At 38.1% G+C, this 16166-nt stretch overlaps 3 protein-coding genes across 4 annotated transcripts; 1 reads left to right on the top strand and 2 right to left on the bottom strand.

The window, feature by feature from the left end:
* Positions 1 to 745: 745 nt before the first annotated feature.
* Positions 746 to 7702, bottom strand: katnb1 (katanin p80 (WD repeat containing) subunit B 1). The gene is given in 20 exon segments (XM_056753288.1): positions 746 to 1247; positions 1363 to 1479; positions 2079 to 2121; positions 2124 to 2152; positions 2240 to 2316; positions 2517 to 2666; positions 3094 to 3303; positions 3381 to 3499; positions 3637 to 3788; positions 3956 to 4140; positions 4370 to 4520; positions 4606 to 4677; positions 4836 to 4951; positions 5367 to 5450; positions 6032 to 6073; positions 6168 to 6268; positions 6519 to 6636; positions 6712 to 6842; positions 6943 to 7080; positions 7545 to 7702. Coding segments are annotated over 19 exon segments (2073 nt in total). The 5' UTR covers positions 6983 to 7080; positions 7545 to 7702; the 3' UTR covers positions 746 to 1111.
* A 258-nt stretch (positions 7703 to 7960) lies between these two features.
* On the bottom strand, positions 7961 to 10276 carry tmem208 (transmembrane protein 208). The gene is made up of 6 exons (XM_056753301.1): positions 10104 to 10276; positions 9871 to 9966; positions 9693 to 9752; positions 9237 to 9373; positions 9047 to 9131; positions 7961 to 8955 (listed from the first exon to the last, which is right to left on the bottom strand). The coding sequence occupies exons 1-6, from the start codon at positions 10107 to 10109 to the stop codon at positions 8812 to 8814; spliced, it is 528 nt and encodes a 175-aa protein (XP_056609279.1). The 5' UTR covers positions 10110 to 10276; the 3' UTR covers positions 7961 to 8811.
* A 742-nt stretch (positions 10277 to 11018) lies between these two features.
* Positions 11019 to 14357, top strand: LOC130420318 (cytochrome P450 2F5-like). 2 transcript variants are annotated; one of them, XM_056747509.1, is made up of 9 exons: positions 11019 to 11254; positions 11511 to 11673; positions 11756 to 11908; positions 12008 to 12171; positions 12681 to 12863; positions 12953 to 13091; positions 13259 to 13446; positions 13601 to 13742; positions 13977 to 14357. In XM_056747509.1, exons 1-9 carry the CDS (start codon positions 11093 to 11095, stop codon positions 14177 to 14179), a joined length of 1497 nt encoding a protein of 498 aa, XP_056603487.1. In that variant the 5' UTR covers positions 11019 to 11092; the 3' UTR covers positions 14180 to 14357. The 2 variants fall into 2 exon arrangements, with proteins under 2 accessions (XP_056603487.1, XP_056603498.1); XM_056747520.1 differs by having other exon boundaries at positions 11021 to 11254; positions 12681 to 12854.
* Positions 14358 to 16166: the final 1809 nt, after the last annotated feature.

Here is a 16166-nt window from a genome sequence, read left to right as displayed (position 1 = left end):
AAGGGAACATGCAGGAAAGTTTGGATCTCAGTAGATCATTTTTTCATTGTATATTCTAACTTATATGCATTTAGTTATATTCTTATTGTTTGTTTAACTACATAAAATAGTATTTCCTTTTTAAATGAATGGATTTACCATCTCAGATCTTAATCACTTTGTATCTATATGCACGGTTAAAAAGAATTAAGGGAACACTTGATCATCACAGCATAACACCAAATCGGTTAACCTTAAGGAATATCTATCAACCCGGTGAGGAAGCATAAGTGATTAGAAAACATCTTTACTTCTTTTGGTTTAAATGAAAGTGACAACAGGTACACTTGGAGAGGCAACAGCAAGGCTGGTCTGGGTAGGACCATCCTTAGAGGGTCTTGCAGTCCTCCCAGTGCCATGTAGTTTCGGGATCCTCCGATCTATTGTCTGATCTTATGCTGGTTCAGTGCAGACCCTTCCTGGTGCATGATCATGCCTAGCCTCATGTAACAAAAGTCTGTAGGCAGTTTCTGGATGATGATGCCATTGACTGGCCCTTCCGTCGCCCAGACCTTAATCCAGTTGAGAATCTCTGGAATTTCATGCAACCATTGCTGTGAAATGTTTATGATTGTAGCTTTCATTGACTAAAAGCTTTTCATTTTTTGTGTCACATTTTGTTCTCATAACATTATGCAAAGAATGTAATTGAAGAGCTTGAGCTTGAATATTTTGTGCCTTCACATCCAAGACAGTGTGATTTAAGTGTTTTTTTGAGCAGTTTATACAGTACATAATCATTATCTACAAACTTCTGGTCAAGCCCTAATAAGTAAATAATCCAACATTCAATTTGAACTGAACTATTTTTATATGAAAAGCCTGAATTTAGTGTTGACAGTGTTTAGGAATACATTCCAAAAGTGTAACTTGAGAAAGAAATTAAATTTCAGCCACTAAGAAAAGTGTGAAAAACCTACACAAACACTTCAAAGTGTGCTTGTTCATGAGCACACACATACAAGTGCTGAGTGAATTGTCCAATCAGTCAAGTGCAATTGAGCTCAGTATTTCACTCATTATGGACACATTCTGAGCTTTGTGTTGGAACAGAAATCCATCTGTGAGTGTGTCAGTAGTCCAATGGGGCCATAAGTAGTTGTAGCTCTTTGAAAGTGCTGCCATGACGACCGACTTGCTCCGCCCGGTTCTTGACCACATTACTAAGGTTCTTTAGCTGCTTATAGCAAGCTTTACATTTCTGATGCCTGAAGGAGGAAAAAAAAAAAAACATTCTTATTCTCACAAATTGGTTATACCTCAGCCAATATCTGGCTAATAAAAAACATTTAAGGGAGGCGTTAAAAAATTTCATGCACTAACCTCTCCTCTCGTGTAATGTCCACCCCTACAGAAGGTGGGGCAGTCAGTGTATCCGAGATCAACGGCCAAAAACGCTTCAGAATGAGCTTTAAAGAGGTACAACCAGTCTGAACGTAACTACAGCAGACAAGGAGCATGTGTTATTTGATCTGTCCATATGTAGATAATGACAGAAGGCAGTTTCTGAAAACCGAGTGAACCAACTTGCTCTCTACATGGCCTGCAACCTACATAAAACCCTTTCAAAATTAGCGGATTTGAAATGCTCTTCATGAGCAGAAAAGTCACTCAAATGCTCCTTGTAAGTTAAACAATAAATATATTGAGCACACAGCAAGCTAGGGAGTTGATATTAATAAAAACATATCCAGTTTTGTATATTCTTGTGCGTGACTAATATGATAATACCAAACCACTTTCATGTCAGATTTTGGCTAAAGCATTTTAGAACAGCATTCCAGATGGTGTACAAGGAGACCAGGCCGATGGTTAGTCCAGTTATACCATCAATGGAGGAAGGCATTCATTTTTGGATGTGCATGTTGCTATCATTTTTAATTGCGCATATTTTGTCGGATTAAAAAATAATCACTCAATCTGTATAGCCCAAACGTCATTCATGTGCAGCTTTTATTTGTTGAGCCCTGAGCTTGGCAGGCACCTCACATGGGCTATACCGTTGGAGACCTCTGGCCTAAAGCATGTTTACAGCTTACCTTTCATACTTGCTCTGCAGCAATTCCTCAATCTGTGGTAGATAGAAGTGCACAGGTCCAACTTCCACAGAGATCTAAACAGGCAAGTTTATTCCCGATAAAATGAATCCAACTGGCAGAGACATGCAATTAGATTAAATAACACATCACGTCATACTTACGGTTTAAGATTAATTATGTTAAGGATGTCCACCACAATAGAGAGGTCATTCATAGAAACAGCAGAATCCAGGGAAGTCTGAGCAACATTAAAGGGAGTTTTTAGTTTCCCATAGAATGTAAATGAATACAACAGCCTTTAATAATAACCTATTACAGTTTTTACTACATTTTAGATTGTCAGCAGTAATGTATCTTTCCACCGGTAAGATAGATCATATAGATCCATCAGTTCTGCGGTTTATCAAAGCTCATCAGCCTGAGTGCTGTTGCATTTACCTTAACATCGCCACTGGCCCACACCGAGCGTACTGTGTCCAGGTTTTTGTATCGACTGGTCAGCATTACGCACATGGTGTCATGGCCCTTCCTGATCTGTGCTAATGCCTCTTCATCTCCCATCACACTGGCTTTACTGTTTCTCGCATGCTATTAAACAGAAAAAGAACAAGAATGAGCCGAGTGTGTGTGTGCAGACTGTGCACCCCCTATATATTTTTTTAAAGACATGTTTCTGTTACACAACAGAGAAACACAAGATTACAATAATTATAAAAATGCCCGAACATATTTATAAAGATTTTCCAAAATATCAAAGCCAATGTAGCTGTATAATGCTAATCTGAATTGTTACTTTTCTGGCGTGCTATTCATTGCATAGAACAAAAACAAATAAACATTTAAATGCATGGATTTGGCAGCAAGGATACTGCTTTGTTCATTTCAAGTGGAAATTATAATAACTCCTGAGATTTTAGCTATTCGGACATAAATAAATGCAGCATAACTCAATGTACATCAAAACTTCATAAGAAAACAATAACGTTCCGCAAAGTTGAACAGCCATTAAACTCACAGAAAGGAAGTCCCCGGCATTAAGGCCAATGGGCTCATTGCGAGTAGACATGATGATTCCTGGTGCGGGTTTAGGTTTGGTGATAGTAACCACAGGACGAGATGGAGAGGGCACAGATGTGGTAACCACGGGACGTGCAGCAGTGAAAACAGTAGGTTCCACTCTTTGAACTGGAGTAGAGGAGATGATGGGAGCTCTTAACTGTCCTACCTAAAAAAAAAAAAACATAAGTCACATCCTTAAATTTTCTTTTAAATTAAAATAACATAAATATTCGGAAGATTTACTCTGTCTATAACTGGAGTTTCGATCTTGACTGTAGATCCGGGCTTCTCTAGTACGCTCTCAGAAAAAGAATGCTCTATGGGTGCTGGGAAAGGCTCCATCTTTTTTGGAGGCGTCCGTGCTAAACGAACATAATACAAAGCCCCAAAGAGAAATAAGTCAAAGAGAACATTCATAGTACGACAATGAAGGCGGCTTTTACAAAATTGTCAAATTTGTATGACCAAGAGATGGAAAGAGATAGAAAATGTGTCTTACAGATGACGCTCCTAGGCTGAAAAATTTCTTTGAAATCCTCATGGCTGGTGATTTCTGCACTGCTCTCCTTATCGTCTTTCTCATCCTCACTACTGGGACTTCTCCGCTCACCTTCTGGACTGCGGCGATCGGCCTCTGAACTCTGCTTCATCCTACACAAACATTAGAGTTCATTAAAACTGAAGTGCCACCATTGTTTAACCAAATTAACCTTCTCTGCCACTCCAAACAGATTGCAACTTCAAAAATCTCCCTCCAATTATAATAATAATTTATCATTTTAAAACATTACTAAAAATGGTGAGTGAGAAAAACCAACTCTTGTCCAGGACAGGATGTAGTTGGTCGCTCATAATTTCTGCGAAGCGTAGTTCCCAGTGCAGATGTGGGCACTGGAATCGGCTTGTCCTGAATCAGCCCTTGAATCACAGATCCTGACTTCCTAACTCGGTTGAGATCCACAACGTACCAGCTCACATTAGTTTGACTGAACGACACCGCAATCTATTTAGAAAACAGAAGACAGCGCGAAACAGTTTAATAGCTTTGAGCAGTCTTTCATTTGTTCATTTTCTCTGGAAATGTTTTTGGTCAGATGGCCCCTGTACATGTCTTCAGAGATCAGAGTGGAAATGGTCACAACGGAGCCTCTCCCACCAAACAGGTTTGTTAATCATCCCAGAAAATATGAGAATTAATATTTCTTGTAAGATTTAGTGAAAGCATCACAAACCATTTGGTTATTGCTGATGGCCAGATCAGCCACTTTGCCCCAGCCTACATGAACAACATCAAAGCAGCGGTCCGGCTCCCAACCATACACTCGCAGCGTGTTCTCAGAGCCGCTGTACAAGCAGCTGCCGTCAGGATTAAACAATACACTTCTGCAAACAAAGAGAACAGAGAATTCAGATGGGCTCATGCATTTAACACCAAAGAAAAGCAAACATTTTCAGATTGCGAAACCACCTCACAGCTCCCGTCTCGGCCTCTGAAGAGCCAATCATGTTAAACTTCTCCAGGTCCCACAGCTTTACGCTCCTAAAGCAAATGTACAAAGAATGCCACACATGTAAACATATGGGGTAAAAAAAAACTTGCCTCTAAAATATTATGACCTGCATGTTCTATACATAAATGACTGCCAAGACAAAAGTCCTAATACAAAGAAACACTATTCTTAATAAATTCATCAGTACCGATCTGCACTCCCAGATGCGAGCAGGTACTCATTCGGGTGGAACTGCACAACATTGACTGCTGATGTATGTGACGTGAATTCTGTGATCATCTTGCCGGCTATAAGATCCCACAGCTAGAAGGAAACCAAAATATGAAACTTAAAAAAACAATAAAAAATTATAAAATAATTATTTGAATTGAGTTTAGGGCTGTAAAAACAATTAATCGCATCCAGAATAAAAGATAATATGTCTTTTGTACTGCGCGTATTCGTTTTGTATTTATAGACCCATACACCAACATATTTAAGGAAAATATTAAAATCAAATCAATAATTGTTCATGTTTCATTTTAATATGAATTGATACATCTATACAAGTTTTGGAAATATTTGCATGCGTTTAAGAACAAAATAAATATGCACAGTAAACAAACATATATTATGTAAAAACAAACTTTTAATCTGGATGCCATTAATCGTTTAACAGGCCTAATTGTGTTATCTAAAAATATAATATTAGAAACAAGAAATTAAGTGGAAGTCTTACCTTTACTGTGCTGTCATCACTGGCCGAGGCCAGCCATTTTCCATCAGGACTAAAGGCTAGACAGCGCACGGCCTGGGAATGACCCTTCAAACAAGAAAAGATTTGTATGCATTCAAACAATATGAACAAATTAGCCAAGTCAAGTTTATTTATATAGCCCTTTTTACCATTTTCATGGTTACAAAGCAGCCGTTCATGAACTATACAGACTAAAAGCAAAACATTAAAGTTTTACAAATAAAACAACAAAAAAGTGAACACACAATAAAAAGACAAGCACACAGGTTCATACACACCCAGATGCATAAAACACAACCCCACATGCACACACTTAAGATAAATGAGAGAGAAAAACAGGTCAAATATCATATAGACTATAAATTCCTATATGAAATAAGAAATAAATTAAACCGTATGTTACATTTTGTAGTTGATGTCAGCAGCCACCCCAGTCATGCAAAACCGTATGCAAACGGTGGCGAGGAACCCTAAATCCACCCACAAAATAAACACTTGCCATACTAAATCAGCAAAGACAGAGACTGACACTTCCCAGTAATCCGCAACTTAATCATCTACTCAGACACAACAAAGCGTTAAGTGCGATTAGCCTGGCTTCTGATGGCACAAACAACAAATCATAAGAGTAAACCGTCAGTGCTCACCTTATATCGAAACACACATCCTTTCCTCCTTACGTCCCATAGCTAAGTGAGACAGACAACAAGAGAACGAGAATATGCAGTTATTCTAAAAAAAAATGATGAGTTGCAAAGCCACAAAGTCTCAAAAACAACTTACCTTAATATTACTATCCACAGATCCAGACGCCAAATACTCTCCCATAGGGTGGAAATCCAGACTGCTTATATTGGCCTTGTGGCCCATCAGAGTGCGAAGAACTGAAAATAAATAAAAATGAATTCAGCTGTCGGTAACAAGGAGACTTTTTTTGGGTTCAAAAGTGTTTCTGGTCAGATGGCCCCTGTGCATGTCCTCAGAGATCAGAGTGAGAGTGATCACTACAGGATCTCTCCCACCAAACAGGTTCATATAATCATCCCAGACAGAAAGAGAAATTGCTCAACCAGGCATGCATAAACGTTTCATATTTATTAAATCACAAACAGGAGCAGTGATCTCGCAACTCACTTTTAGCAGCCTCCAAATCCCAGAGCCGCAGAGAACCGGACTGAGAGCCAGCCACCACACGCTCTTCCGAACTGTTAAACTGAATGCATTCCACAGGACTGGTGTGGCCCGTCAAACTCTATAGTACAGATATGGAATAACTAGATCAAGACTTATTTCTCAAGATAAACACTGCAAGATGAGAAAATAGTACCATGATGCAGTTAGGTTTGCTGACTGCCCAGATATTGACTCGGCAGTCCTCGCCACCTGTGGCCAGCAGACGACCAGAAGATTTCCCCAGCACCAGTGAGGACACATTGCTGGAGTGAGCCACAATCTCCTCTAAATAACAGAGCACAAAGTTTAAAAGTGGGTCGCCTTAAGCATTAATAAAAATAAAGTCCAAACTTGAAATAATTCTGAAAGAATCACATGTACTCACGCAATTTCCACGATGTTATAGTGGTGTTGGTAAAAGCCATTGTGATGACTGTGCCTGGAGTCACCTCACTTTACTCATTTCACCAACACATGAGTATTGTTAGGCATGTAATGATGTAAACTTATATTCTCTCTCCATCTGTTAAATGAAAAGAAGAGCAGTATATAAACTAATAACACATTGAGTTCGTTGATAATGCATTAAAGATTTTTTTATCAATAATACACAGTGCTCTGAACGTGCTTAATTTTTTGAAAGCATTAAATCTAACATAAGATGCATATCTTTACATGCAAAAACTCCACTTAGCGTTAGCCAGAAACAAATTTCAAGTTCTAGCAACTTTGCTACGCTAACGGTACTTTGACGTTAAATATCGGTCACCGCTTTCATTTGTTCGTAAAAATTTCATAAGATCGATGTATTTTCTTAACTTATTGGTTAAAAGCCGTGTTACAAACTTTTGTTACAGTTTATGGCGGGTATTCTCAAATACTTGTATCTGGGTCACTTTTCGTTAGCTTCACATGGTAGCTAGCATGCTCAGCTGAACTGTAAACAAATGACCCGTAACTGTGAAGTCACTTAATTCATTGTCTGACCTGCTAAGCGATGTTCCTGAAGTTCACGAGAATTTAAAGTGCGTGTATGCGTTGAATCCCAAGAAAAAATAAGCTTTACTCTGGCAAACACCGTTCGACTTTGCTCACTTAAAGTTCGCTGGAGTCATGTTTTATTGGTTGCTAACTACCGGTAACTTAGCAACAGTTCCTCTTACCTTCGTCGTGCTGGTGATGATCGGTCAGGGTTAAATGGGGGATCATGACTGCAGTCTGATGATACATATATCAGATCAGCAGCACAGACGATAAGCTCAGTAGAAAAAGCTTGAATGCGTTCGTTCTTTATTGCAGTATGTGCGCATGCGCAGTTAAATAGCAAGCCTAGGCTGTGTTAACACTAACTGGCTCATTAAAAGTTAACCGAAGCTTGGAATTGAAGGATTCACGCTGTTGCATACATTTTTAACAGTTTATTTATTTCACACAATTCGCTATGCGTACATTTACTCTGAAAAATGTTTACCTCCCTGTTATGGTGCAGCAGGTAAGATGTAGAAAATTATATTTATGGTCCTAAAACTGACACTTTTTGAGTCAATAAAGTGTCAAGTTGATCAAGGCAACTCAATACTGAGAGGTCATGAATGTTAAAAATTGTTCTTTATACCAAAATCACAAAGCTGAACAGTTTTAGCAGACCAAATTAAAAAAATAGATGTGATTCTATAGAGTCCTTTAATTCCACAGAAGGTCAATCATAATCTTTCATTCTGCATTCGTCCCTCAAGGCAGCACCAGGCCACACTAAGCTTTTTAAGAACAACCCGTGGGAAATCGTTCATTATCAAAATCTAAATCGCTTTTGATACAGAATCATGCACATTCAAATCAATAAGCCTGTAAGTAAATTCCAAAAGCCACGATGAAGTGATGTGTAAGTTTTAAATGGCTGTTTAAGTTAACTCCTCGTGCATCGTCGTGTCTAAAGAGCATTTGTCTGTTAAAGCAATAGCTAAGCCTGCAACTGGTGAGTGGACCTCATGAACGTAGTAATCATGATAAAACACAACACAGTTGGAAGCTCAGTCAGCAGTCAGATACGACAAAGGCACCCCTGAGCTAAACAAATTAGAAGGAAGCCGGAGAACCAAGAAGGACGGAACAGTAGATGACACGTGTGAAAGATAAAAACCGAAGACACTTTACAGTGTCCGTAATTTTTCTGAGCTAATCTGTCATGTCAAACCTTTCATAATAACTTAGAGTGTTATTGAACAATAAAATGTAAAAAATACCGTGGACAGATCTAGAATCTTTTCATTTGACGTCTCTCCTGTCGCCTCTGTTTCTTATCGCTCTTTTCGTTCTCTTCAGGGGCCCCCTGTGAATCAGCAGAAAACCAGGGGCCAAGGAAGGTAACCCACAGCAAGTACAATGCTCTCGCAGGTGCCTGGATGAAAAGCAAACATTATGGTTGACAAATAGGATGAATTAATGGAAGTTTCAAGGTGTTACAACCGGAGTGATTTATTAAGTCTCACCAGGAGCCAGAAGTACCAGAAGTAAGATGACAGTGTGCTAAGGACTTGAACAATAGCAGTTAGAAGAATCACATCCTTAAGGTGTCTGCGTGTAAAAATGTGAAGTCACTTATGGCATAAGGAATATTTATTAGCAACAGGGAAGACACATATACAAAGAAAAGGTAATAATAAGATAAACACAACTCACTCTGCCATGCCCTGTTCCATATTAAGGTCTATTCCTCCATCCAGCAAGCTACCATCATCAGCAAATGCAGGTTTGGCCATTGCTGACATAGATTTGTAGCTGCCAATATAAATTGCCAATGCAAACAGTAGCAAGAACTAGTGCGAAAGAGAGAATAATATTGAAAAAAAGGTATGAAATCACACTCCAACACCAGTTCACCATAACACGATTGACAACAAACATGAAATAAAACCTGGAAGCTTTGAAACTGTTATTAAATATTGTTTGCTATATTTATTTTACATGTGTAGATGTGCATGCATTTTCTCATGGCAAAATAGATCAAATTGTGTGGAATCATTAAATGTAAAATAAAACAAAAATACATAGTATCTATTTCTTTATATGTGGCAAATTGGATTGAAATATAGGCCAAGACGGTAGTGCTTTCATTCATATTTCATTGTCACTTACCCATGTCCAAAATGTAGATGAGGTGTAAAAGAGTAAGAGATTTGTAGCTACAAAAATTGCCTGGGGAGGGGAGAAAAGGGAAAACAGACATTAAATTGATCAACATACATAAAATAGTGAAATATGACAAGGTTAAAATAAACATAAAATGTTAACCACAGAATAGAAACTCTCTTACATTTGCACCAAGGATGATTCTGGAGTAAAATTTCAGAGTATCCTGATTTTCGTCATAGATTTGTTTTTTGCCTTTGGTTCCTACTTTTCCTTTAGGCTAAAGAGAGATTTGGAGTTCTCAATAGTTATCCAGACAAAATATTAAGTCAATACATAAATAAACTTTAATAACACGTGTATTAATAAAGGGTTTCCTTTGACAGATTTAAATTAGTCAGCAAGATTCTCGCATACCGCCATCTCCTCTGAATCCTCCTTCACGTGCGTCTATTTTCACCGGATAGCCTCTCTCCCTGTCAGCATTTAAATGTACTAATAGTGACCTTTTTTAAGATTTATCTTGAAAACTAAACATCTACCAAAGCAAAATAACACATCAGCATTCCAGAGAAGGCTTCCGGCGCTTGGAAAATACGTCACGCATACTATAAACTGTTCACTGATAGCCACCTGGTGCTGGGTCAATGTAATGACTACTGCAAAATCAAATCTATAAGGTTTAGTGTGTTTGTGTGTTGAACGTTAAAAAAAATCCCTTAAATGAAAAAAAAAAATTTATAGTAAAAATGCATTAACCATGCTTTTGGCTATTTGTATTTTACTACAAATACCACAGTACTATACATATTTCTGTAGTTGTTGTTACTGATATGGAACATTTCCACTTACTGCTCACGCTTTTCTTTATAATGTATGACCAGTAAAATATTATTAAAATACCATAATTAAACTATGGACCATATGGAGCAATAGGTTCTAGTCAGACTCAAACATTTGGAGGATCTTAAAGGACAGGGCCCCGTTGCATAAAGCACCTTACGTGTAATTTTCCCTTAAGTGTGCCCTTAAATATACCTTAAGTTTTACTTACGTTTTTCTCCAATTGTCTTTGGTAAAGGGAAATCACCCCTGAAGTGACACAATTAAGGGAAAAACTTAAGGTGCTTTATGCAATCGGGCACAGTCCTTCAGAAAATATCAAACTAGGTAAAATGATGAATGCATCATTGACCTTAAGGAAGACATTTATCAATGGTACTGTCAATGCCCTCTTGTACATTTGGTAGAAGTATCACTATAGCATACCTCAGCATTATTTACAAGTTAATTTTTAACCAATAATACCTTTTCTCCAGACTCCAGTTCAACAGAGTTTAAAAGAGTTATTTTTGTGTGCACTAGATAGCAGTCGTTTTCGAATTATTGCCAATAGATCGGAAACCATGTTGACTGCACTGGTTCTTTTGTGGCTCGGAGCTTTTCTCTTGTTCCTCCACCTCAGATGTCGGCGACCCAAAAACTTCCCTCCTGGACCTACTCCTGTTCCATTATTTGGAAATTTGCTACAACTGGACCGCACAAACCCATTAAAGGACCTAGACAAGGTAAGCACACATTAGTCTATCTCAAAAAGATAGCTTTGAGAATCAATTTTTTTCATCAATTTTATGCATAAAATGTGTTTTTGCCATAAAATGCTTAGTACAAGTTAGTCTAATCTAAATGTCTTAACTTTAAGTCAGTTATAAAAGGTCTAATTAATTAGTCCTAACTAACTTTGGGGCACAGTATTAAACTAGTGGCTATGTCTATAGAGTTCGCCCCGGTTGCTCTTAACATAAATATGTATTTTTTGTCTAGTTTGCTCAGCGTTATGGATCGGTCTACAGTCTGTACATTGGTAGACAACCAGCAGTAGTGTTGACAGGTCACAAAGCGATCAAGGAGGCTCTGGTCACACAGGGGGTGGAGTTTGCTGGCAGACCACACACCATGTTAATCAGTCATTTAACACAGAACAAAGGTAAGGAAAGATACAAAAAAATATTTAACTCCCATTGCTAGGCTCAGAAGGCCTCCTTACATTTAATGGTTTGTCTGCTTAGGGGTGATCATGGCAGATTTTGGAGACAGTTGGCGGGAACATCGGCGCTTTGCTCTGACCACACTGAGGAACTTTGGCCTTGGAAAGAGCAGCATGGAGCAGAGGATTCTGGAAGAAGTCAAATATATCTGCTCCCATCTGGAGGAATCTGCTGGTACATTCCCTCTGACAAAACAATGTTTATTTAATGTGTTCATCATCTATGCAGTAATTCATAGTCCTGAGAAACATCTTTCCTCTACTTTCTCTGTAGGAGTAAAGGCAATTGACCCTCAATATCTTTTTCACCAAGCTGCTTCAAACATCATTGCCTCCATCATTTTTGGGTCACGCTTTAGTTATCAGGATGAATATTTCCAAACATTGGTCAGGACTATGGCACAACTTGGCAAGGTTGCGATTGGACCATGGGCCATGGTAAACAACCTAAAACAAAAATGACATGCATAGTGGATGGTATACTCAGATTTTCTGGCCAACTTCACAGATAGAGCTTAGGCCTTATTTAAATTAGGATAGTTTAGCTTTTATAAATGTGCCTTGGAAAAACGTGAAAAACATGCCGGTGTGCATCTTGACATACTAACAGGAAGCGGAATTGGTCGTTGTTGCCTTTACAACATTGTGGCAAGTCACACACATCAAAATACATCTCTTCTTTTCATTAAGGTATTAAGTAATTAATCCTTTCGCGTATAATGTTCACAGTATACTTACATTTGTTAATTTAGTGACGCGTCAATTATATAATTTATTAATGCAGTTGGAGTATCACCAAACTTTGCCAATTCGTGGTGAGTTTTGACATTTCAGATGACATTGACAGATGACATTGACATTCACCTTAAAAACAAGTGCCACATACGAAAAACTGCATATGAAAATTTCGGACTGTATGTGAAAAGACCTTTATGTTTGTATTACAGCTCTATGAAATAACCCCAGCATTAAGGATTCTTCCGCTGCCATTCAGAAAATGTTTTGAGTATTTTGAGCAAATCAAACAACATATTCTCAAAGTTGTTGGTACGCACAAGATGTCAAGGGTACCTGGGGAGCCCAGAGACTTAATTGACTGTTACCTGGAGGAGATGGAGAAGGTCAGAGATGTGTGTGGGTTTGACTATGTATTTTAGTTTAATTTGCCAGCAGCATGTTAGGTTTACATCCTTTGATTGACTTTTTGTGTAATCTGCAGCGAGCAGATCAATGCACAACATTTGAAGATTCCCAGATGGTCACTTTGCTTTTTGACTTGTTTATGGCCGGTACAGACACAACCTCTAACACGCTCCGCACCTTAACCCTCTATTTGATGACCCACACTTATATACAGGGTAAGAAAAGACTGATAAGTGAAGTAAAATGTGTGAATCCATTTGTGTCTGTATGTGTAGGAAACAACTTTTGGATATGGCTCATAATATGCAGATGAATGTAAAGCCATACATTACTTCTGCTACAGACAGTACGCAAACATTTTTTTCTCTATATAAATTTTAAGAGAGATGTCAGCAAGAGATCGATAAGGTCCTTGGGGCTCGTGAACATGTCACATTTGAGGACAGAAGTGCCATGCCCTACGTTCAGGCAGTGATTCATGAAGCTCAACGTGTTGGGGACATAGTTCCTCTCAGTGTGTTTCACACTACCACAACCAGCACCCAACTTCAAGGCTACAGCATCCCAAAGGTGAATATGCTGTGATTATTACCAGATTTCTCTTAAAAGTACACCTGACATTAAAGGCTAAAAAAACTTACCCTTTACTTTTCAATTTATCATCAAACTTGCTTTCATTGTTGAAACCCCTGAACAGCATCTTTACTACCCTCTGCTCTTTTAGGGGACTATAGTCATTCCTTATCTGTCATCTGCTCTCAGAGAGAAAAGTCAGTGGAAATTTCCCAACGAGTTCAATCCTCAGAACTTCTTGAACGAAAACGGGGAATTTGTGAAACCTGATGCATTTATGCCTTTTTCTGTAGGTGTGTTTTACAATTCTTATTTGGAGGTCTTCACACTGTAACCATGGACAGTATAAATATACTCAGTTAGCTAGTTACACGACACACACTCCAAAAGAGGAACCGTTTGATCACCCTTTTTTTACAGTTAATTTAGCACAACCGAAACAGTAAATGGATAGTCATATTAAAAATGTATTTTACACAACATGCCACAACCTAATTGTGTTGTAAATTTTGTTCTCCATCTCCCAGGATCCCGTGTGTGTTTAGGAGAGAGTCTAGCTCGCATGGAGCTCTTTCTCATCTTAGTCACAATACTGCGCAGATTCAGTCTAATCTGGCCAGAGGATGCAGGAGTTCCAGACTTCAATCTTATATATGGGGCAACGCAGTCAGTAAAACCTTACCGCCTGTGTGTACAACCACGTACACCAGAGACGACTAACAGATCTTAAATAGAGCAAGCAGTGCAGTCAACTTTAATTATACATATACGAAAAGTCACAAAGATTTGCATAAGCTTTAAATAACACCAATATACACGTTTGTGCTTTAGTGTCTTTATTTTTTTTTACACAAATAGCGCAACAGCACACAACCTCTTAACAGAACTACTGTTTTATGCAACCTTTTTTTTTTAAATAAATTATCAATTGAAATTGTTTGATGCTAGAAAGCTATACAGAAGAAATAAAAAAAAGAAATAAAACTAGAACAAAAGCACCAATAACACTGTTCCTCTTGAAGGTGAACGTAGTCTTCCTGTGAACAAAATAAAAATACATTTCAGTTCACATGTTACACGTCATTTTTACATGATCAAATGTTTTATTAAGCACATCTTATTTACTGCCATTGGAGCGAGCTTTTATCTTCACTTCACTAATAACATGGGAAGCGTTGTTCCTCCATTCAAAAGAGCAAAACCAGTTTTTATAGTAAAGCCCAAATATTTGAAGAGAGAAATTCTGTCGCACCGTAGCGTAGCTCCCAGAACCACAGAGAAGCGAAAGCTTAAACACGATGCATTTGAACACGAGCCCACAAAATATCAATATTACAAAGCAGTGTCTCGACTCTTATTTGAGTACAGGATAAAATAAGATAAGCTGTAAACTAAATACAATATCAAATAATTTACCTGAATACTAGGAACCTCCGAAGCTATGTAATCTCATAGCAGCAGAAACAGCATATGCCACGTGCGCGTTCATATATCATGCAGTTTTCTTCGTTTGTATCTTTGGTATCCAACCAGGCATTTACCGCCACCTACTGTTTCGACAGCCAACTCAGCGGTCCCAGAAAGTATCCTCATCCTTGTTTTACTTATACATTGCTGCCCAAACTGTAAGGTAATTTTAGCATCATTTACTTTCGGTGTATTGCAGACTTATCTTCAGAACTCTGCTCTTTAACAAATCTAACATTTCACCTCGGGCTTCCATTACATGCGGTCCATAAACACACTTCCTGTTCTTTACATGCAGCACACCATACATTCTTGCAAAGGAAAATTTCCAATAACTGCTCACACTTTATCTTTATAATGTTTGACCAATAAAACATAGTTACACTAGCATGGTTAAACTATGGCTATTGCCAAAAAAACATTCATGTTCATAAAATAAAAAGATACGTGTCAGTAGTTGGTTGTTAAAAGTATAAATGTATAGAATAGGATCTTTAATGTTTTACGTAATATAGTTATTTTATTCAAAGTGAAAGTCTTAAAAAAAACAGATATTAAGTTGTTAGTTAAGTTAGTTATTTAACACAGAACGAAGATAAGGAGACATACAAAAAACAAAACGCATGGTACTTAAGCAGACATCTCAATGATGGATATTACAAACATCAAAATTGCCTAACAGGGCTCAGAAGACCTCCTTAGCAGAATGATTTGTTTGTTTGAGGGTATCATGGTGGATTTTGGAGACGATTGGCGGGAACATCGGTGCTTTGCTCTGACCACACTGAGGAACTATGGCCTTGGAAAGATGGAGCAGAGGATTCTGGAAAAAGTCAATATATCTGCTCACGTCTGGAGGAATCTGCTGGTATATACATTCCATTTGACAAGATTGTCACAGGGATTCCGATTTTAACGTTCGACATTCATATTATACTTTCTCTGCGAAACCCCCAAAATCATCTATCATTTTTGTGTCACCCATGAGTTATCAGAATGAATATTTCCAAAGTCGTCACAATCATGGAACAACTTGCCAAAGTTATCATTGTACCATTTGTCAGCTAAGTATGGTACTGTATTCTTCGTCTGCATAGCTAGTCTGCAATTTACCACCATCTTCTGATTCTTTATCCAGCTTTACTTAACAACCGTTTATGATTAAGTGAAATTGGATACAAAAAGACTCATCTTGACCTACTACTTTGGCTGATTGCAAAGTTATGTCCAGAATTCGTTTATTTTAACAA

The sequence above is a fragment of the Triplophysa dalaica genome, chromosome 1 (genome assembly GCF_015846415.1).
Source record: "Triplophysa dalaica isolate WHDGS20190420 chromosome 1, ASM1584641v1, whole genome shotgun sequence".
Taxonomy (NCBI): domain Eukaryota; kingdom Metazoa; phylum Chordata; class Actinopteri; order Cypriniformes; family Nemacheilidae; genus Triplophysa; species Triplophysa dalaica.
This window is presented reverse-complemented; position numbering and strand designations above follow the sequence as displayed.